The sequence below is a fragment of the Equus przewalskii genome, chromosome 6, assembly GCF_037783145.1.
Source record: "Equus przewalskii isolate Varuska chromosome 6, EquPr2, whole genome shotgun sequence".
Lineage (NCBI taxonomy): Eukaryota > Metazoa > Chordata > Mammalia > Perissodactyla > Equidae > Equus > Equus przewalskii.
The window spans coordinates 47,478,919-47,501,345 of NC_091836.1; the positions used below are offsets into that span (position 1 = coordinate 47,478,919).

At 38.6% G+C, this 22,427-nt stretch overlaps 1 protein-coding gene across 3 annotated transcripts in view; it reads right to left on the reverse strand.

Moving 5' to 3' along the window:
* Positions 1 to 765: 765 nt before the first annotated feature.
* LOC103543217 (zinc finger protein 709-like) overlaps positions 766 to 22,427 on the reverse strand; it is a 44,757-nt gene continuing 23,095 nt past the window's right edge. The window contains exons 2-4 of one of the 3 annotated variants that reach the window (XM_070625401.1): positions 5,212 to 5,338; positions 4,946 to 5,006; positions 766 to 4,581 (exon numbers count right to left, since the gene is read on the reverse strand). In XM_070625401.1, coding sequence (XP_070481502.1) covers positions 2,817 to 4,581; positions 4,946 to 5,006; positions 5,212 to 5,338 — 1,953 coding nt within the window. In that variant the 3' untranslated portion in view covers positions 766 to 2,816. Of the gene's footprint in view, positions 4,582 to 4,945; positions 5,034 to 5,211; positions 5,348 to 22,427 lie in introns of those variants that run through there. The other 2 variants (XM_070625400.1, XM_008510111.2) reach the window with 2 other exon arrangements.

Below are 22,427 nucleotides of genomic sequence, written 5' to 3' on the forward strand. Positions count from 1 at the left end.
ATACACCAGTGTTTTGATAATAAGTAGGAAAGGCAAAAGCTCTTCCAGAGGACTAGGAGCTGGACTGCATTCACTGCAAGGCCAACTCTTATCCTGCTGAAGAGAAATATGGCAAACACTTCCTTTGTTAAATGTATACACTTAGCAAGACAAAAATAAAAGTAGTCTGTAACCACACCACTTAAAAATGGTAAAAAAATAAAACTCTAAATCATGAACGTGAATACTATTCATTTCTTCTTATTTATATGTCTGACTGAAATTTCTTACAAATTAACTTTAGCTCCACAGCATTGTTTTTGCCTTCAGGAAAACAATGCTTTACTAGGGCAAAACGCTTGCAAAAGAGAGAACTAAGTTAACTTCCTCACATCATTCAATACAGAAAATGACCGGCTCCCCTGAATAGCAATCAAATCAACAAATAGATGCCAAAACCTCGTAAGAAGTCATTTTGAGCACCCTGTTATTTTTATCCCTCACAGTCCTTTATGGTCCGTGGTCATTCTTATCACAACTTACTGCACCCCATTCTGTGACTACAGCTGTAATTCTGAAGGTCACTGGCCAGACGGCACTGAAAACAACATGCTTGTTATGTTTTGGGTTCAGAATGAAGAAGTTAATTTCATGACAAAAAGTGTACCTACAAAAGAATAAAAAATAGTTTGCCTGAGGAAAGAAACCTGAATTACTATGCAAATGATAAAATGGACCATAATGTATAATAGTTAATTAAATAAAACTGCAAAGCATATCTGAAAATCCATAATTAAAATGAATTTTAATATATTCTGAAGAAATGAAAACCACAATAACATTTATTAACATATAAGGAATTAGAGAACAGCTGATAAAGTACATTAACGAAACAACTACAGAAGTGTTCATTTCTCAAGGAAATGCATGCAGTTTTCAGGACATACAAAGATTACTGAAAACACTGAGGGGCTATGGGCAAATACAAGTGACAAGAACACACACGGTTTCCTGACATGAGAAGGTGATGACTGTCCTCATGTGAAAAAACAGGGTCAAGGCAGCCACATCACAATGCAGCAGAGAAACAAACTCCCACATCCTTCTTTTTACTGCCCCAGTGCAGATGTCATGGTGAATCAGGAGGCATACTCACTAGCAATGTTAACAGCAAAAGCTGTTTCCTGTAGACATTACACCTTATAAAGATATAATCTAGAGAAGAGGGGAATCAGAGAATACTCACAACCACAAATGTCTGAACTAGTTTCCTGGTGGACACAAGAGGCCTTACAAAAATTCCTGACTGTGATTGATCTTTGAAGTGAAACTTGTGAAAACATCAGTGGAAAACACATGTGTAAGAGGATGGAGACCAAATGGTGGTGAATTCCAAGATACTCCTGATAAGGGCAAAGAATCCAGAATATGGGATGGAAGACAGTGTCCTTGAAGCTCCTGTGTGACTGTCTCTCTCCACGTAAGGTGGCTCCAAAATCTGCCTAATGCCTTGTTTGCTTCTGCCTTCCAAATCTCATGCAAGTGAGGCTACTGGCGAATTCCAACATGGAACCATAAAGGGGGTGGATTCTTAAAGTTCTAGTTTTTAATATAACCCTTATTGACATAACACAAAAGAGGGGTGGTATGTCCAGCTATGCATTTCGTTGCCCTAACACAGGCCTCCATTTTATTCAAAGTCTATTCAACCAAATACCATCAGAAGGAAGGACTCTGACTGAGCAAAGGCCCAAATGGGAAAATAAGAATTCAAAGGAGGGGCCAGCCCCATGGCCGAGTGGTTAAGTTTGCGTGCTCTGCTTTGGCAGCCCGGGGTTTCGCTGGTTCAGATCCTGGGCATGGACAGGGCACCGCTCACTGGGCCATGTTGAGGCAGCATCTCACATGCCACTAGAAGGACCCAGAGCTAAAAATACACAACTATGTACTGGAAGGCTTTGGGGAGAAAAAGGAAAACTAAAATCTTAAAACAAAAAGAATTCAAAGGAAAGTATACTCTTTGAAAACTGCCACACACAAAAATTTATTCCAACTAATCAACAGTATGGAAAATAAAAATAGGTTCCTATACCTAACATCCCAAAAAAGGACTGGTCTCTAAAAAAGGCACAATACATACAATGGATCAGGCATATGCAGGATCTGTAATACAAGGCCAGTAAAAGAATCCCGACAACACCAAACTGTCATTTTTCAATGGCCTCTGAACATAGAACAATTAAAACATTATACAAAAATTAAACAGAAAATATTACTAGGTGATCTAAGAAGAAAGCACCACCTATTAAGCCTTATGTAGTATTGACGAAGGATGACTTGCAGAATTATCTCACCTCAATATTCATTTCAGGAAGTTAATTAAGAGAAATCCACACTAGAATGTTGCACTTTAAGAAAAATGCTTGGTAAACAACGTATTTACAAACTTACAGGAACTCTTTCATATTCAAAGTTTTCTAGAACATTATATACAAGTTAATTTCCATGAAGCTTTCTCTTGTTACTTACATTTATATTTCTTTTTGGTGGGAGTGTAACATAGAAGCATGTAGGCCAATTGAGGTCTTTCCCACGCCGTGTACTTTCAAGAAATTTTTATCAAGTCAGTCCTTTCATGCCTTCAGAAAGAACTGGAAGACAAAAGTCTTTCTGACATTCTTTACATTGACATGGTTTTTCCTCTAGTGTGCATTCTTGAATAGCCCTGGAAGTTTTCATGATAAATAAAGGCATTTCCATTTTACTGGTATTCACAGCATGTCTCTCCAGTGTGACTTCTTTCATGTCATGGAAGTGAAGTGGGGACACTACATGCTTTATTGCCTTTTTTTACATTCATAGAGTTTCCCTCCAGTATGAGTTCTCTCATGCTTTCGAAGAGAACTAGTACAACTGAAGGCTTTACTGCATTCTTTACATTCATACGGTTTCTCTCCAGTGTGAGTTCTTTCATGTACTTGAACATTACTGGAAAATCTGAATGCTTTACCACATATCTTACATTCATAGGGTTTCTCTCCAGTATGAGTTCTTTCATGTATTTGAAGAGAATTAGAAGAAGTGAATGCTTTACGGCATTTTTTACATTCATAAGGTTTCTCTACAGTGTGAGTTCTTTCATGTACATGAACATTACTGGAAAAACTGAAGGCTTTACCACATATCTTACATTCATAGGGTTTCACTCCAGTGTGAGTTCTTTCATGTTTTCGAAGAGAACTGGTACAACTGAAGGCTTTACCACATTCTTTACATTCATAAGGTTTCTCTCCAGTGTGACTTCTTTCATGTATTTGAAGAGAACTGGAAGAAGTGAATGCTTTACTGCATTTTTTACATTCATAGGGTTTCTCTCCAGTGTGATTTCTTTCATGTACTCGAAGAGAACTGGAAGAAGTGAATGCTTTACTACATTTCTTACATTCATAAGGTTTCTCTCCAGTATGAGTTCTTTCATGGTTTTGAAGAGAACTGGAAGAAGTGAAGGCTTTACTGCATTTTTTGCATTCATAGGGTTTCTCTCCAGTGTGAGTTCTTTCATGTATTTGAAGAGAATTGGAAAACCTGAAGGCTTTTCCACACATTTTACATTCAAATGGTTTCTCTCCAGTATGAATTCTTTCATGTTTTTGAAGTAAGCTGGGAGAAATGAATGTTTTATTACACTTTTTACATTCAAAAGGTTTCTCTCCAGTGTGAGTTCTTTCATGCACATGAAAATTACTGGAAAAACTGAAGGCTTTACCACATATTTTACATTCATAAGGTTTCGCTCCAGTATGAGTTCTCTCATGTTTTCGAAGAGAACTGGTACAACTGAAGGCTTTACTGCATTCTTTACATTCATAGGGTTTCTCTCCAGTATGAGTTCTTTCATGTATTCGAAATATACTGGGAGAAATGAATGATTTCTCACATTCCTTACATTTATAAGGTCCATCTCCAGTGTGAGAGATCATGTGTGCTCGAAGGCTTGTGGGAGTTATAAAGGCTTTCCCACATTCCTTACATTTATAGGGCTTCTCTCCAGTATGAATTCTTTGATGTACTTGAACACTAAAGGAAAAACTGAAGGCTTTACCACATATTTTACATTCATAAGGTTTCTCTCCAGTATGAGTCCTTTCATGTACTCGAACATCACTGGGAAATCTGAAGGCTTTACCACATATTTTACATTCAAAGGGTTTCTTTCCAGTATGAATTCTTTTATATTTTTTAAGCAAACTGGGAGAAATGAATGCTTTACTGCAATTTTTAGATTCACAGAGTTTCTCCTGAGTGTGGTGAGTTCTTTCATGTATTTGAACAAAACTGGGAAAAGTGAAGGCTTTCTCACATTTCTTAGATTTATACGGCTTCTCTCCATGTTTTTGAGGATCATATGGTTTGTGTTCAGTATGACATCTAACATGTCTATTAAGGGATGAATGATGCATGAAGCCTTTTCCACATGAACTGCATTCACATGCTTTTCCTCCTGCAATTTTCTTGTCCAGATTGAGATTTGGAATAAGGCTGAAGTTTTCTCCACTTTGACTGCCCTCTTCACTTTCACAGAGCCTCATTACCATATTACTTCTGTAAAAAAGGAGAAGCACATTTTTAATGATTTCTTCATTAATGATCTGATATTTGTTATATCATGATTTATAGGAAAATGTCTTGTCTGAATGCTTGGAAATAGAATGTACTGAGAGCTCTGCAAGAGAACATCATCTTTGTTATTATCCAGTGATATTCATATATAGGTTTTATTAATACATTTCCAAGTGAAGTCTTGCAAAAACTTAACCTCTACATCACATTTCAGAAAATGTATTTGGTGCAAATTTTCAAAGAATAAGTAAATTTGAAGCAAGGATTATGTGTTTGCTCCTTTTCAAAACTCATATAATACCAGAAATCTCATGTGAGATAATATTCTATTGTAAGTATGACTCACCTTAATTTTCTCCCCCAGTTTTTGTACTGATCTTCAATATAACGACTTTCCCATGTTTTTCCTGAAATGCAGACCCAGAAAGGTGATTCTAAAGTAATAAAAATTACAGAGAAAATTTTATATTCTAATCCCACGATGAGCCATGACCATTTCTAGTTTATTTACCAACATCCCCCATTTCCACATTCTACATCTTGGAACAATTTGAATGGGCAAGAAACACTTGTTCCCTAATTGATGAACTGAAGGAATATCCTCATTCTTACCTACTGAGGCCAGGTTCCTGCAGGTTTCCCACATCACATCTCTGTAGAGTTTCTTCTGTGAAGGATCCAGTAAAGCCCACTCCTCTGGGGTGAAGTTCACAGTCACATCTTCAATAGCCACTGAGTCCTGAAACATCCCAAATATATGTAGAGTAGGAAGCATAAGACAGACAGCAGTGGGGACCTACACTCCATTTGTAGGAAGGTTACATATGACTGTGTCATCTTGAAACATTTATTGTATGTCACAATCATCAAAACACTCTTTTTATGTACACACATCCTCATTAATTTAACACCATCATGGACACATGGAAATTATTTACGAATTTTTACTGTGATTACATTATATTGTATTTCTCAAATGACAGGGTGCAGAGTATACTGGGAAATGACCAAAATGCTATACAAATGAAAGTAATATCCTTTTAAGGCTGATAATTCCTTGTGAGAATAAATAATTCTTCCATATTCTTCCTTATTACTCACCAGTCACAGCACTCCCTGAGGAAGAGGGTCAAATCTGTGTGAGGCTTCAATGGATAAAAAAATAGTGAAGAAGGGGGGCTTTCTTGTCTAGTCCCATCACCAAATAGAGCGTTGAGGCGGCCTATAGAAATCAAAACTTAACAAAGCCCAGCTGGCCACATTGTCCTAAAGTACTCCAGGCCATTAAAAGTAATCAGAGGCAGCAGGCTGAATGTAAGTATTCTTGGGGGGAAGCATTACTTTTAACTTGTGTAATATTGATCATAAACTCAGTTCTTCCTTGCTCTGTCTATATAATCTGATGGGGCTAAAATGTTATTTGGAACTTAGAGCTCAGACACAAGTAGACCATGAAATCCCTACATTCACATGCCTCAAAGCTACTTCCCACCAATTTTAGAACACATAGTGAGATAACAATATGCCATAAGAGCTCTTTCAGGTCAAACAGTAACAGGGTACCTTGAGGCCTGCTAGCCTTGGAGGGTAGGTTAAGAGCTACAGATTGCAAGGAGTTCAAAATAGTTTCATGGTAAATATGGCCATGATTATAAAATACGTGAAGGATTAACTCCAAAAGAAGATAAAATTTCCATTCTCCAACTTCAAGAGCAAGTGTTTCCTGACCACACACTCTAGATGATGCCTTGCTAACTTCTCATCCCGCTCTTAAGGAACTTAGAAGCTGTCAACCTTCATGTCACAAGAAGAATGTGAACAAATTTGAAATGAAAAAGTCTTCTCAGGTTTATGAGAGCCTTAAGGTCATAGGGCCAACCAATGTCTACATAATTAGGAATGAGAAAAAAAGATGGCATTTTGAAAGTATGCCCCAGATATTCTGCTGTTAACAATGCTTACACTAAACAGAAAATCTATTACACCAGTCTAATGCAAAGCCAAAACGAACAAAAAAAGAGGGAATGAAGTCTAGGACAATCCTCTTTAACAGAAAGTTTAAAATACACATAATAGGAATACCTGAAGAAAAAGAAAGACAGAAACAAAAGTAAGTGAAGTAATAATAACCAAAATATCACAAAACTAATGTTAGCTGGCAAACTTTACATCCAGGAAACTCAGAGAATGCTAAACTTGATAAACTACAAAAGTGCACACCCAAGGAAATCACATTCAAACTGCAGAAAAATCAAAAACACAGAATGCACTGAGAAATAGCAAAGAAGAAAGACACCTTAGGTATAAAAAACAAAGATAAATTAAGTTGGACTTCTTTTCAAACACCATGCAAGCAGGAAAAGAGTAGAGCGAAATATTTAAAATTCTGAAAATAGAAAAACCCTATCCTAGAATTCTCTGTCAAGCAAAATTATAATTCATAAATAAAGGAGAAATAAGGACTTTCTGAGACAAAAATTAAGAAAAATTTTCAGGAGTACACTTACTTTGAATGAAATGTTCAAAATTTATCAGAAAGAATGTAAATGAGAAAGCTAGAGGAACAGAAAACGAAAGAATGAAGGTAAAATGTCATATATATTCCCCAAATTTATATGACAGATGTCACTTTGCTTAAAATAATATTAGCAACAAGGTATTTGGGAAGGAGCAGCTTATGTACAAGTGAAATAAATGACACTAGTGTGACAAGGCACAGGTAAGTGGAAACTGTGTTAAGCGGTACTTGCACAGCATGAAGTAGTATAGTGTTATCTGGCAGAACAAGTCGGTTAGTTGTAAATGTATGTTGAAAACTGAAGGGGAACCACTAAAAGACGTTTTTTAAAAATCTGTAAATGATATGCTAAGAGAAGAGAAAAAAAGAACCAAAGTAAATGCTCAATATCAGCCAGAGGAGGTAAAAGGTGGAAGAAAAAGAGGGGAAAAAATAAGTAAAAATGGAAAACACTAAAAGCTTTGATAAATATTAATCCAACTGCATCAATCACAACTTTAATCATCAACTGTCTTGATACAATTGAAAGACACAGTAATATCAGGTTTCAAAAAACACAATTACATGTTCTCTACAAGAAACTCATTTTAATTCTAAAGACACAGATAGATGAAGGGTAAAGCCATGGAGAAAAATAGACCCTGCTAACACTAATCAGAAGACAGCTGAAATATTTATATTATAGACAATGCAGATTTTAATCCAAGGAAAATTCAGAGACAGAGAGGGGCATTAGATACTAATAAAGGGGTCCATTCACCAAGAAGGCACAGCAATCGTTCATGTGGACCTGCATAACAGCAGAGGGGCAAAATACATGAGGCAAGAACTGATAGAATGCAAGGAGAAACAGATGAATCCAGTACTACAGCTGAATTCAACACCCCTTTATCATGAAATATAAATTCCAGTAGGCAGGAAATGAGGAAGGAGAGGTGAACTGAACAGCATTTGTGAAACAACTGAATTTCATTACAATCTAGGGACTACTTCATGCAACAGTAGAAGAATATACATTATTCTCAGGTTCACATGGAACGTTAACCAACACAAACCACACTCTGGGACATAAAGCACAAATTAACAAATTTGACAAACAGACATCATACAAAATAAGCTCTCACACAACATAGCCATCAATCTAGAAGTCAATAACAGCAACGTAGAAGGAAAACACCAAAATGTCTGGGCATTCAACAACACACTTCTACATAATACATAGGATCAAAGAAGAAGTCTCAAGACAAATAAAATCTTATTTTGAAACAAATGAAATAAAAACACAACATGCCAAAGGTTCTTGGACGCAGCAAAAGCAGTGCCTAGAGGGAAATTTACATCTTCCAACAAATACACTTGGAAAAACCAAAGATCTGTAATCAATAATGTAAGTGTGTATCTTAGGAAACAATGGAAAGACAAGCAAATGAAACCAAAAGCAAGCACAATAAAGAAATAATAAAACAGAAATCAACTGTCACTATCAGAAATCAATGGAGAAAATTAAACCAAAAAACTGGTTGTTTCACAAGACTAATAAAATTGATAAGCCTCTAGTGAAGATAAAGACAGAAGACAGAAATTAGTAACATCAAGCTCAGGTACCAATCTTTAAACACATACATACATAAATACTAACATCAGAAATGAAAGAAGAAGGAAATGAAAATAAAAGAGGATTTGATAAAATCCAACATCCATTTATAAGAAACTAATAATAGAGGGGAACTTCTGCTTCTTGAGAAAGAACACCTTCACAAAATCTGTAGCTAAATTTCTAACATCTGTTCCACAGGACATGATTGTCTGTGTAACATCTGAAAAATTCACAACAGAAATCATTCCTGGAATTTCTAAGTGAGTAAAGCAAGGCTGAAGAATATGTGAGTCAATTCCTTTCCATATAGGCCCACTCAAATAGAGGCAACTGATCTTCAACATGGAAGGAAAGGCAATTCAAATGAAAAAGTCTTTTAAACAACAATTTAAAAAGTCTTTTAAACAGTGGTGGAAATAATGGATATCCACATGCAAACATACACACACACACAAATGAAGGTCCACACCAGTCTTAGATCTTTCCCAAAAATTAAGTCAAAACATATCACACACCTAAATGTAAAATGCCAAAGGAATAAACTTCAAAAAATAACATAGGAGAAAATCTAGATGATCTTGGGTTTGGAGATGTATGTATCTATGTATGTATGTGTGTGTGTATGTATGTATGTATTGTTGAGGTCAAAATAAATTTACAACACTGTAAAATGTCAGTTACATTATTATTTGTCAGTCACCGTATGTATGTGCCCCTTTATCCCTTATGCCTACCCCCCAACCTCGTTTCCCTCTGGTAACCACGAATCCGTTCTCTTTGTTCATGTATTTATCTTCCACATATGAGTGAAACCATACAGTTATGTGTCTTTGTCTGGCTTATCTTTATTAACAGAATACTTGCAAGATCCATTCATGTTTTTGCAACTGGGACAGTTTTGTCTTTTTTATGGCTAAGTAGTATTCCATGGTATAGATATACTACATCATCTTTATTCACTCCTCACTCAATGGGAATTTGGGTTGCATTCATGTCTTGGCTATTGTGAATAATGCTGCAATGAACATAGGAGTGCATAAGTTTCTTTGAATTGTTGATTTCAAGTTTGTCGGATGAAGGCCCAGTAGTGGAAGAACTGGATCATATGGTATTTTGATTTTTAATTTTTTGAGAAATCTCCATAATGTTTTCCATACTGGCTGCACCAGTTTGCATTCCCACCAGCAACGGATGACGGTTCTCTTTTCTCCATACCCTCTCCAACATTTGGTATTTTTTGTCTTAATGATTACAGCGATTCTAAAGAGCGTAAGGTGAGATCTCAATGTAGTTTTGATTTGCATTTCACTGATGATTGGTGCTGTTGAAAATCTTCTCATGCGCCTATTGACCATCTGTATATCTCCTTTGGAAAAATGACTGTTCATATCTTCTGCCCATTTTTTGATCGGCTTGTTTGCTTTTTGTTAAGTTGTGTGAGTTCTTTATATATGTTGGAGATTAACCCTTGCCAGATATAGGATTTGCAAATATCTTCTCCCAGTTGGTAGGGTGTCTTTTCGTTTTGTTCCTGGTTTCCTTTGCCTGGCAGAAACTCTTCAGTCTGACAGAGTCTCACTTCTTTATTTTTCTTTTGTTTCCCTTGCCCAAGTAGACAAGGTATTTGAAAATATCTTTCTAAGACCAATGTACTCCCTATATTTTCTTCTAGGACTTTTATGGTTTCACATCTTACCTTCAAGTCTTTAATCCATTTTGAGTTAATTTTTGTGTATGGGGAAAGATAACGGTCTACTTCCATTCTGTTGCATGCGGCTGTGCAGTTTTCCCAACACCATTTATTGAAGACACTTTCCTTTCTCTAATGTATGTTCTTAGCTCCTTTGTCAAAGATTGGCTGTCCATAGATGTGTGATTTTATTTCTGGGCTTTCAATTCTGTGCCAATGATCTCTGTGTCTATTTTTGTATCAGTACCATGCTGCTTTGATTACTACAGCTTTGCAATATATTTTGAAGTCATGGATTGTGATACCTCTAGCTTTTTTCTTTTTTTCTGAGGATTGCTTTAGCTTTTCGAGGTCTTTTGTTGCCCCACATGTATTTTAGGATTCTTTGTTGTATTTCCATGAAGAATGTCACTGGGATTCTGATTGGGATTGCATTGAATCTGTAGATTGCTTTAGGTAGTATTTTAACTATGTTTATTCATCCAATCCATGTGCACGGAATGTCCTCCCATTTCTTTATGTCATCATCAATGTCTTTCAATAGTGTCTTATAGTTTTCATTATATAGGTGTTTCACCTCCTTGGTTAAATTTATTCCTGGATATTTTATTCTTTTTGTTGCATTTGTAAATGGGATTGTTTTCTTGAGTTCTCTTCCTCTTAGTTCCTTATCAGAACATAGAAATGCAACTGATTTTTCTAAGTTGATTTTGTACCCTGCAACTTCACTGTAGTTGATTATTTCTAATACTTTTCTGATGGGTTCTTTAGGGTTTTCTAAATAGAAAATCATGTCATCTGAAAACAGCAGGAGTTTCACTTCTTTCTTACCAATTTGGATACCTTTTTTCTTTTTTTTTTTTGTTGCCTAATATTAGCTCTGGCCAAAGCCCCCAGTACTAAGGTGAATAAGAACAGCAAGAGTGGGCATCCTTGTCTTGTTCCTGTTCTCGGAGGGTGGCTTTCAGTTTTTCCCTGTTGAGATGGTGTTGGTTGTGGGCTTGTGACATATGGCCTTTGTTATACTAAGGTACTTTTCTTCTATACTCATTTTATTGAGATTTTTTTTTTTATCATAAATGGATGTTGGACCTTCTCAAACGCTTTCTCAGTATCCACTGAGATGATCACGTGGTTTTTATTTCTCATTTTGTTAATGCGGTGTATCACGGTGATTGATTTGCAGATGTTCAACACTCCCTGGGTCCCTGGTATAATCCTACTTGATCATGGTGTGTGATCTTTTTGATGTATTGCTACATTCAGTTTGCCAATATTTTGCTGAGAATTTCCACATCAGTGTTCATCAGTGATATTGGCCTGTAATTTTCCTTCTTTCTGTTATCCTTGTCTGGCTTTGACATCAGGGTGATGTTACCCTTGTAAAACGTGTAGGGAAGCGTTCTATCTTCTTCAATTTATTGTAATAGTTTGAGGACAGGTACTCAATTTTCTCTGAATGTTTGGTAGAATTCTCCAGAGAATCCATCTTATCCTGGGCTTTTATTTTTGGGGAGGGTTTGATTACTATTTTAATGTATTTACTTATGATTGTTCTATTCAGATTCTCTGTTTCTTTCAGTTCAGTTTTGAGAGGTTGTATGAGTCTAAGAATTCACCCATTTCTTCTAGATTTTCCAATTTGTTGGCATATAGTTTTTCATAGTATTCTCTTAAAATCCTTTGTATTTCTGGGGAATCTGTTGCAATTTCTCTTCTTTCTAGTTTTATTTATTTGAGCCTTCTCTCTTTTGTTGTCAGTGAGCCTGGCTAATGGTTTGTCAACTTTGTTTATCTTCTCAAAGAAGCAGCTCTTAGCGTCATTGATACTTTCTATTGTTTTTCTGGTTTCTATTTCATTTATTTCTGATCTAATTTTTTTTATTTGCCTCCTGCTGACCATAGGCTTTGTCTTTTTCTAATTCTGCTAGGTGTAGTTTAAGACTGCTTATCTGAGATTTTTCTTGTTAAGGTGGTCTGTATTGCTATGAATTTCCCTCTTAGGACTACTTTTGCTGCATCCCATATGAGGTGCTATAGTGTATTCTTTTAATTATCTCTAGATATTCTTTTATTTCTCCTTTAATTTCTTCAATGATCTATTGGTTGTTCAGTAGCATGTTGTTTACTCTCCACGTTTGTCACTTTCCCCCTTTGATCTTGTAGTTCATGTCTAGTTTCACAACATTACGGTCAGAAAAGATTGTTGATATTATTTAAATCTTCCTAAATTTATTAAGGCTTGCCTTGTTTCCCAACATATGGTCTATCTATGAGAATTTTCCAGGAGCACTTGAAAAGAATGTGTATTCTGCTGATTTTGCATGGAGTTTTCCTTATGTATCTATTAAGTCCATCTGGTCTAGTTTTTCATTTAGTTCCACTATTTCCTTGTTGACTTTCTGTCTGCCTCATGTATCCATTGATGAAAGCAGGGTGTTAAGGCCCCCTACTATTATTGTCGTTGTTAATGTCTACTTTTAGGTCAATTAAGAGTTGTTTTAGGTATTTTGGTGCTCCTACGTTAGGTGGATATTTATTTATAAGTGTTATATCCTCTTTGTGGAGTGTCCCTCATCATTATATACCCCCCTTCTTTGTCTCTCATTGTCTTCCTTATCTTGAAGTCTACTTTGTCTGATATAAGCATGGCAACACCTGCTTTCTTCTCTTTGCCATTAGCTTGGACACCTTCACTTTTAGCCTGTGTTTGTCTTTAAAGCTGAGATAATGCTTCCTGGAGGCAGTATATTGTTGAATATTGTTTTTTAATCCATACCACTACTCTGCATATTTTGATTGGGGAATTCAACCCATTTATATCTGGAGTGATTATTGATATATGAGAGCTTAATACTACCATTTTATCACATGTTTTCCAGTTGTTCTGTATTTCCCTTGTTTCTTGTCTTGTGTATTTTGGACTGCCAATGCAGTTTGGTGGCTCTCTATGATAGTTTTCTCATTATTTATCATTTGTGTCTCTGTTCTGATTTTTTGTTTAGTTGTTTCTGTGAGGTATGTATAAAAGATCTCATAAGTGAGATGGTCCATTTTCTGATAGCCTCTTATTCCCTTACTCTAAGCAGGTTCCATCCTCTACTTCTTCCCCTTCTAAGTTGTTGTTGTGACAACTTATTCCATTTTGTATTGTGAGTGGTGTGGTTAAATGATTATATATCTTCCTTCCCTTCATCTTTAATGTTATAATTAAGTTTGCTAATCTGTTTTGATTGAGAGTTGCAATTTTCTGATCTTGTCTACTTGTTTATCTCCCTTCTCAAGGCTTTGTAACCCCTCTCTTCATTTTTTTTTTTTTCCCCAAGTATGTGGGCCTTCATGATCATGTAAGGTTACTGCTGAGAAATCTGCTGAAAGTCTCACAGGGGTCCTTTATAGGTTATTTTCTTCTGCCTTGCTGTCCTTAATATTTTCTTTGCTTGGGGCTGGCCCCGTGGCTGAGTGGTTAAGTTCACACGCTCTGCTGCAGGCAGCCCAGTGTTTCAGTGGTTTGAATCCTGGGCGCGGACATCGCACTGCTCATCAAACCACGCTGAGGCAGTGTCCCACATGCCACAACTAGAAGGACCCACAACGAAGAATATACAACTATGTACTGGGGGGGCTTTGGGGAGAAAAAGGAAAAAAATAAAATCTTTAATACTTTGTCATTGACTTTTCCTGGTTTTACTAATATATGCCTGGAGAAAGTCTTTTTACATTGATGTAATTAGGAGTTCTATTGGCTTCATTTACATGTAATTCCAGCTCCTTATCCAGGTTTGGGGAGTTCTCTGCTATTATTTCTTTGAACAAGCTCTCTGCTCCTCTCTCCCTCTGGAATACCAGTAATCCTTATGTTGCATTTCCTAATTAAGTTGGATTTTTCTTGAGAATTTCTTTATTTTTTAGTCTTAGTTCTCTGTCCTCCTCAATCTGAAACATTTCTATATTCCTGTCCTCTACATTGCTAATCATATCCTCCTTAATATAAGCTCTGTTACTAAAGAACTCCAGATTTTTCTTTATCTCATCCATTGTGTTTTTCATCTCTAACATTTCTGATTGGTTTTCTTTAGTGTTTCCATCTGTTTTATGAAGAATTCCCTCTGCTCATTAATTTCATTCCTGATTTTATTGAACTGTATTTCTGAGTTATCCTGTAACTCGTTGACTTTTTTTATGATAGCTATTTGGAATTCTCTGTCATTTAGGTTGTAGATTTCTGTGCCTTCAGGATTGACTTCTGGGTGTTTGTCCTTTTCCTTCTGGTCTGGACTAATGCTATATTTCATCATAGTTCTTGTCTGAGTGGATTTTTGCCGTCGCATAGTGATTGTATCTGGTCATATATTCCAGCTGCCACCACTGGGGGGGTGGGGCAGGAGCTGTGAATTCTGAGCCCACAATGATCCCTGTCAGCATCCACAAAAGAGAGTGCAAAGGAGGAAGCCCTCACAAGATCCAGAAAGTTCACTCCCAAAAGTAGTCCAAGAAAGCAAAGGCTTTTCCTGCACAGGCAGTATTGCACTAACAAACAACAAAGGTTGAGATGACAAAGGCCCCCAATGGACTTGGACCCCTCATGACCAGAGAGGTCACAAAGCCAAGATCTAAAGACATAGAACAAAAGAAAAGAAAAAACTTTTATCTTATATTCACATTAACAACCTGAGCTATGCTTTGGATCTCTTGGAGGCAGACTAATACCTAGGGGGGAGGTGCCGCAGGGGTGGGGATTGTATATGCTTTACAGAGTACCGCATCACTGCATGGACATTTGCTTGAGGTCAGTAGGGGATCTTTCATCATCTACCCCATTCCCATGACCAACTTACCTATCACAGAAGTGTTCTTGAAGTGATGAGTGCCCTAATGGCTCTGAACTGCTCAACCCATGCCCACCAATATTTCAGCCTTTTTGGCTTAATGTCCCCTAGCAAGAGCTTCCACCTTATGTGCATATTTCATAGGTGGGTGCTACAGCAAAGTTTACTGTGGGCCTGCCCAGACAAGAGGCTTCTGGAGATGCCTGCTTCTTTCTCTAGGTTCTCCCTTTTTATGACAAATGACTCCAAAAGAGAAAAGGAAAAGTAGCGACCATCTCTGGGAGGAGAGAGATCAATAAACTAATGAATACTCAGTACACATAGCTAAAAGCCACCCAATTTGAAAAATGCAGCCTAAGGGGCTACAAGTGAGGATGGAATTAGCATTTCCCATTGTTTCAGAATTTAGACACAGTCTGTCAAAAGTATATTTATGCTACAGCCAGAATCAAATAGTGAAAATTTCAAGGATCCCTGAAATCAAGGCCTTCACAATGAAGGCCCAGCCAAGGCTTTCTTCTGATGGCCAATGTAACTCCCCTAAGGCTCACAGCAGTTTGGTAGGACTCTTAGCCACAGATGGGAGTGTAACCCATGTTTCTGTCCAACTATCTCTGACTACAGAATGGGGTGCAACCATATTTTTGTCCGACCGTATTTTAGGAGCACCCCCCCCACCCCACCCCACCCCCCCCCCCCGTAACCTGACGCTTATCAAGTCAAGCCCTCAGGGCACAGAACAAGGTTAGTAAGATTCTGCTGTTCTCTGTGAACATTTACAGCTTCTGGAAACTTTTAGATAAAAGGAGGAGCCTTTGACTCTAAAGATTTCTTTGTTTCTTGGTTCAAAAGTTCAAAAGGAGCCCAAAGTGGCCACTGTTATTTTAAATTATCCCAGGTTATCTTGCCAGCTGTTTACAGTTATCCCCATTTTAAGGGGATCTCCCAAGGTGGCTGCAACGAACAAGGTAATTTCTAAAGAGTTTGTTATGATCACCAGGAATCTCAGTCCCAAAACAGGCAATTTTAACAAATAAAACAGTCAGACATAGACAAACATGAACAGACACCAAAATGCAATACTCTGAGCCTCTAACTCAGGGTACTCTGGGTATCTAACCCAGAGCTTGGGACTTTAATCCAATCCTTTTGAATGCCCCAGTGGCTCTAACTCTTTTACATTGTCTCCCACAATCGTAGCCTTAGGACTTTAGCCCAGGAAAAAAATCTCACCAGTGGGGCATCTAACCCACTATCCTGATGAAATATTAGACAATTTTAGGCACAGGCACATTTTAATCACCCAAAAGATGTTTGATCCAGGAAGCTACTCCAGATGTGACACCACTGACCCACCAGAAGTAGCTGTTTCTCTTCCTACCATAGGGAGCATTAGGAGGCAGCCAGCACCAGCATGGGAGAGCAGGAAGGGCAGATCCCCAAGACAAATGGAGCCTCAGTAGCTGCTGGAGACTTACGCAACAGGTCACCCATCTGAGGTCAACTGGTCATGAGCTACACTTAAAGTCTCACCAGAGTCACCAGATTTCTGGTACTGCATAAAGAGCATGATCTGCTCACTGAGACAAAAACCAATTGTCAAGAGGCAAGATGATGGCAAAGAAAGGCCATTTTATTACAGCTTGCTAGCAAGTGGGAAACATGGCCAAATAACGTCTGAAAGAACCATCTTAAGGGGGCAGAGAATCTTGAAGCAGTTATATTGGCAAGTGGGTTCTAGGGGAAGGGGGTTAGGAATATTGACCCTCTGGTGTTACAGACAGGGAGTCACCACACTGGATCTTTTGTTTCTGACTAATGATGTCCATCAGTACAGACTTTCTGTCCAGGGGTCAACACATCCCTAAGGAACTCAAAAGAACAAAGTTCTCATCTAATCACAGCTAGGAGGGACATACACAAACAGGGGTCATAAAATCTACAGAACAGTTAGATCTCGAGGGTACAGATCCAGCTGGGTTAGTTAGCCATAGGTCACTCAAAGTTATAATATGGGTTCTTTTCTACAATATGGCTTCCTTTCTGTCAATCTTCTGTTGAGCCAGTATCATACTGATTAAATCTATCTACCCTTAGTGAAAAACATAGAATTAAGTCAGTGATAAATTTTCTCTAGGGCACAAGCCTAGGCAGGCGCAGTACCAATGGGACAGATCACCCAAGAAATTTTTGCAAGAGGAACTTCCACCCAAAGGGCTTCCCATAGGATGTCTGTGCCCAGAAAGATCCTGAGGGGAGAGGCACAGGATTTCCTGCAATGTAGTTCCAAGTGGCTATTCTCTGCTTTCCTCTCATGTAAAATATCCACAGACAAAAATCTTTAAAAAAGTCATCAATGGCTCTTGGGAATAATGACAAATAGTTAAAATACTGGGTCTGTTTGAAACGCACCACAGAGGAGGAAGAGTTGATACAATGCTGTGAATCAGACAGAGTAAGCTGTCTTTGGGAATGTCGGGAGGGATCTAAAAATTTAGAGACTTATTGTCATTCCTAGGAAGAGCTAGCCCAGGGAGACAGGATGATAAATTTGAGACCCTGCTCCCCAAACATTCAGAAAACTCAGGAAAAAACAGGTGCCCCGTGGGGAGAAAAGGAGGCACTCAGGACCCCACAGACCACAGCACCTCCCACACACGAACCCCAGAGACTGTGTCACAACTGCTGGCCCAGTCCACTAGGCCTTTCAAAAATTAACCACTAAAATATCTGGATCTGAGGCAACTGATCCTATTTCAACTGATACAAGAAAAAAATATAAATATTATGGAAATGTGGGATAGACCTGGAAAATCTTCCTAACCTTAGCTTTATTGAGGTATAACAGACTAAAAACTTGTCTATATTTAAAGATTACAAAGTCATCATTTGATATACATATACAATTTGAATAGTTGAAATTTGCTAAGACAGTGCAGTAAGCCATCTCACCACACATACACACACAAAACTAAGTAGCTAGGATTGGAATTGATGGCTCAGAGGGTACTTTTTAGGTTTTTATTTGAGGAACTCCTAGACCTTTTTCCACAGTAACTACACCATTTTATACTCTCACCGGCCACGTATGAGAGTTCAGATTTCTAAACGTATCCTCAACAAATCTTATTTCCTCACTTCTTGATTCTAGCCATCCCATTGCTTGTGAGGTGGTATCTCACTGGGATTTTGATTTGCATTCCCTTGATGATTAACAATGTCCAAGACTGTTGGTCAAGATGGTGGTGTAGGCAGACTCTAAACTCACTTCCTCTCACAGACACAACCAATTTACCACTACCCTAGAAACAATTACCCCCAAGAGAGAACTGAAAACTGGATAAAAGGAACCACTGCAACAAGGCACAGTCCTGACTGAGATGGAAGATGCAGAAATTCCGTTCTGGAGAGAAAAAAGCCACCCTTCACAAGCCATGGTGCTTCATGGCTGGCCAGGAGCAATCCCAAGGTACACTGCCCTTCCTGGAGGAGTGGGTATCTGAGCAGAGGAGCATTACCACTATGAGCATCATCTGGACTCAGGACAAGTGAGACAAGTGTCACAATATCTGGTTTTGCTGGCTACTAACAACAGGGAATACCCCCAGACAAGCTATCAGACATAAGAGGAAAAAGTCAGTTCTTAACGGGCCCACATACAAATTCACTAATTTCAGAAAGCTAACTAAAATCACCAGAAAGTAAGGTACACAGTCCTTTGGTGAAAAGAGACTCACCTGATAGGCTCTGGGCTCATCTCAGTGAAAGGTGAGACCTCTACAGGAACTGAGACATTGGCAGCAGCTGTAATTGTGATATCTAGTACAGGTGTGCTGACACAGATGCTGGGAGATGCCATTGGAGTTCTTCCCCTGGCCTGTTACCCCAGGGTCTGACCCACCCACTAGAGCACTGATTTAATCCAGCTCAGCCAGGGCAGGCACCCTGTCCTAAAGACTCACCCCACCAAAGAGCAAGCCCGCGGGCAACTTGAGGGCCTGCATAGGCTGAGTGCCTGGATCCTCCACAGGGTCCATATCTGTGTGGCAGAACATGCACAAGGAGTGGGTGGAGTGTGTGGGGCCACTGGAGTGGGGTGACTGGGTCCACTTCAAGGGGTCAGGACACATGCATGCGGGCAGGACTGTGTTCACAATGTGTGTTGCCCTATGAGTGGTGGGACTTACCAGCTGCAGAAGAGTTGTGCTTCTTAGACACATAAGGGATCAGCCCCACCTTCCAAAGCCTGAAATAATTGGGTGCCTCCATGCCTGGGGCCAGTGCCACTCAGCTGCAATCCTGAGAAAGCTGACAACAGCATTGCATGCTGGAGGCCTACAGCAATTGCAAGCCCCTCAACCTACCAACCAGCCCCAGTACACTGGGGGCCTACTCAACTAACAGGAATGTGCTCTTAGCTCTTGCAGCCAACTGTGCTGGGGCTCCCCATGACCCATAAAGTGACTGAAGGGTCCCTAGCAGACACACACAGCTGAGCATTACAACCAGCCAGGGGGACAGCCAAGCCTCCCCAGGCACCTGCAGCAAGAGTAATCCTGCCACAACAAAAGGACACATGTAGCTGACACAGGGGTCACTCCCAGAATATTTGGAACTAGTGATGAGAGGGAAGAACACTGCTGCACCTCATAAGGCCATCTCTCCAAGATCAGAAAACGTAGCTGACTCACCTAATACATAGATATAAGCACAGAGAAAGAAGCAAAGGGAGGAGGCAAAGGAACATGTTCCAAGTAAGGGAACAGGACAAAACCCCAGAAAAAGAACTAAATGACAAAGAGTCCAAACAAAAAGTCATCAGGATGCTCACTGATCTTGGGAGAAGAATGGATGAACTCAGCAAGAACATCAACAAAGAGGCCGGCTCCGTGGCCGAGTGGTTAAGTTCGTGCACTCTGCTGCAGTGGCCCAGGGTTTGGATCCTGGGCATGGACATGGCATCGCTCGTCAGGCCACGCTGAGGTGGAGTCCCACGTCCCACAACTAGAAGGACGTGCAACTAAGATATACAACTGTGTACAGGGGGGCTTTGGGGAGATAAAGCAAGAAAAAAAAAAAAGATTGGCAACAGTTGTTAGCCCAGGTGCCAATCTTTAAAGAAAGAACATCAACAAAGAATTGGAAAATATAAAAAAGAACCAATCAGAAATGAAGAAAACAACACCAGAAATGAAAAATTCACTAGAGGGACTCAATAGCAGAGTGGATGATACAGAAGAATGGATCAGCAAGCTGGATGAAAGAATAGAGCAAATCACCCAAGCTGAACAGATAAAAGAAAAAAGAATTTAAAAAGACGAGGGCAGCCTAAGGGACCTCTGGGACAACATCAAGCACACTAACCTTCATATTACAGATGTGCCAGAGGGAGAACAGAGAGAAAAAGGGGCAGAGAATCCATTTGAAGAAATAATAGCTGAGAAATTTCCTAACCTATGGAAGGAAACAGACATCCAGGTACACAAAGAACAGAAAGCACCAAACAAGATAAGCCAAAAGAGGCCCACACCAAGGCATATTATAATTAATGTCAAAAATTAAAGATACAGGCCAGACCAGTGGCACAGCAGTTAAGTGCACATGTTCCACTTCGGTGGCCGATGGTTCACTGGTTCGGATGGCGGGTGCAGACATGGCACCACTTGGCAAGCCATGCTATGGTAGGTGTCCCGCATATAAAGTGGAGGAAGATGGGCACAGATGTTAGCTGAGGGCCAGTCTTCCTCAGCAAAAAGAGGAGGATTGGCAGCAGATGTTAGCTCAGGTCTAATCTTCCTTAAAAAAAAAGAAAAATTAAAGATAGAGAATGCTAAAAGCCACAAGAGAAAGGCAACAAGTTGCATACAAAGGATACCCCATAAGGCTATCAGCTGACTTCTCAGCAGAAACCTTACAGGCTTTTTCGAGGGGAGTGGCACAGTATATTTAGAGAGCTGAAAGGAAAAAACCTATAGCCAAGAATACCCTACCTGGCAAGATTATCATTCAAAATGGAAGCAAAGACAAAGAGTTTCCCAGACAAGCAAAAATTAAAGAAGGTTTGTCATCAAGAAACTAGTTTTAGAAGTAATGCTAAAGGGACTTATTTAAGCAAGAAAGAGAAGACCACAAATAGGAATAAGATAATTATCCCCCCAAAAAGGCAATAAAGTCACTGGTAAAGGCAAAAATACAGTACAGGTAGTAGATCAACCACCTATGAAGACAAAATGAAGGTCAAAAGACAAAAGTAGTAAAATCACCTGTTTCCATGATAAGAGGGTAACAGATACACACACAAAAAAAGAGGTTTGATATCAAAAAGATAAAACATGGGAGGAGGAGAGTAAGACTAGAGCCTTTAGAAAGACGTCAAACTAAAGACATCATTAACTTAATATAGATTGCTATATACATAGGTTATTATATATGAACCTCAAGGTAATCACAAGTCAGAAACCTATAATAAATACACAAAAAAGTAAGAGAAAGGAAGCCAAACATACTACTAAAGAAAGCCATCAAATCACAAGGGAAGAGAGCAAGAGAAGAAGAAAGAAACAGAGAAAAACTACTAAAACACCCAGAAAAAAGTAACAAAATGGCAATAAGTATATACAATAGCTACCTTAAATGTCAATAGACTAAATGCTCCAATCAAAAGGCACAGGGTGGCCAAGTGGATAAAAAAACAAGACCCACATATATGCTGCATACAAGAGAGAGATTTCAGACCTAAAGACACTCACAAACTGAAAGTGAAGGGATAGAAAAAGATACTCCATGCAAATAGCAATGAAAAGACAGCTGGAGTAGAAATACTTATATCAAGACAAAATAGACTTTAAAACAAAAACTGTAACAAGCAACAAAGAAGGGTACTACATAATAAAGGGAACAATTCAACAAGTGGATATAACACTTGTAAATATCTGTGAACCGAACATAGGAACACATAAATACAAAAAGCAATTATTAACAGACAAAAAAGAATAGACAATAACACAATAGTAGGAGACTTTAACTCCACTTACACCAATGTATAGAATATCCAAACAGAAGATCAATAAGGAAACATTGGCCTTAAATGACACATTACACCTGGTGGACTTGGTAGATATATATGGAACATTCCATCCAAAAACCAGAGAATACACATTCTTTTCAAATGCACATGGAAGATTCTCCAGCATT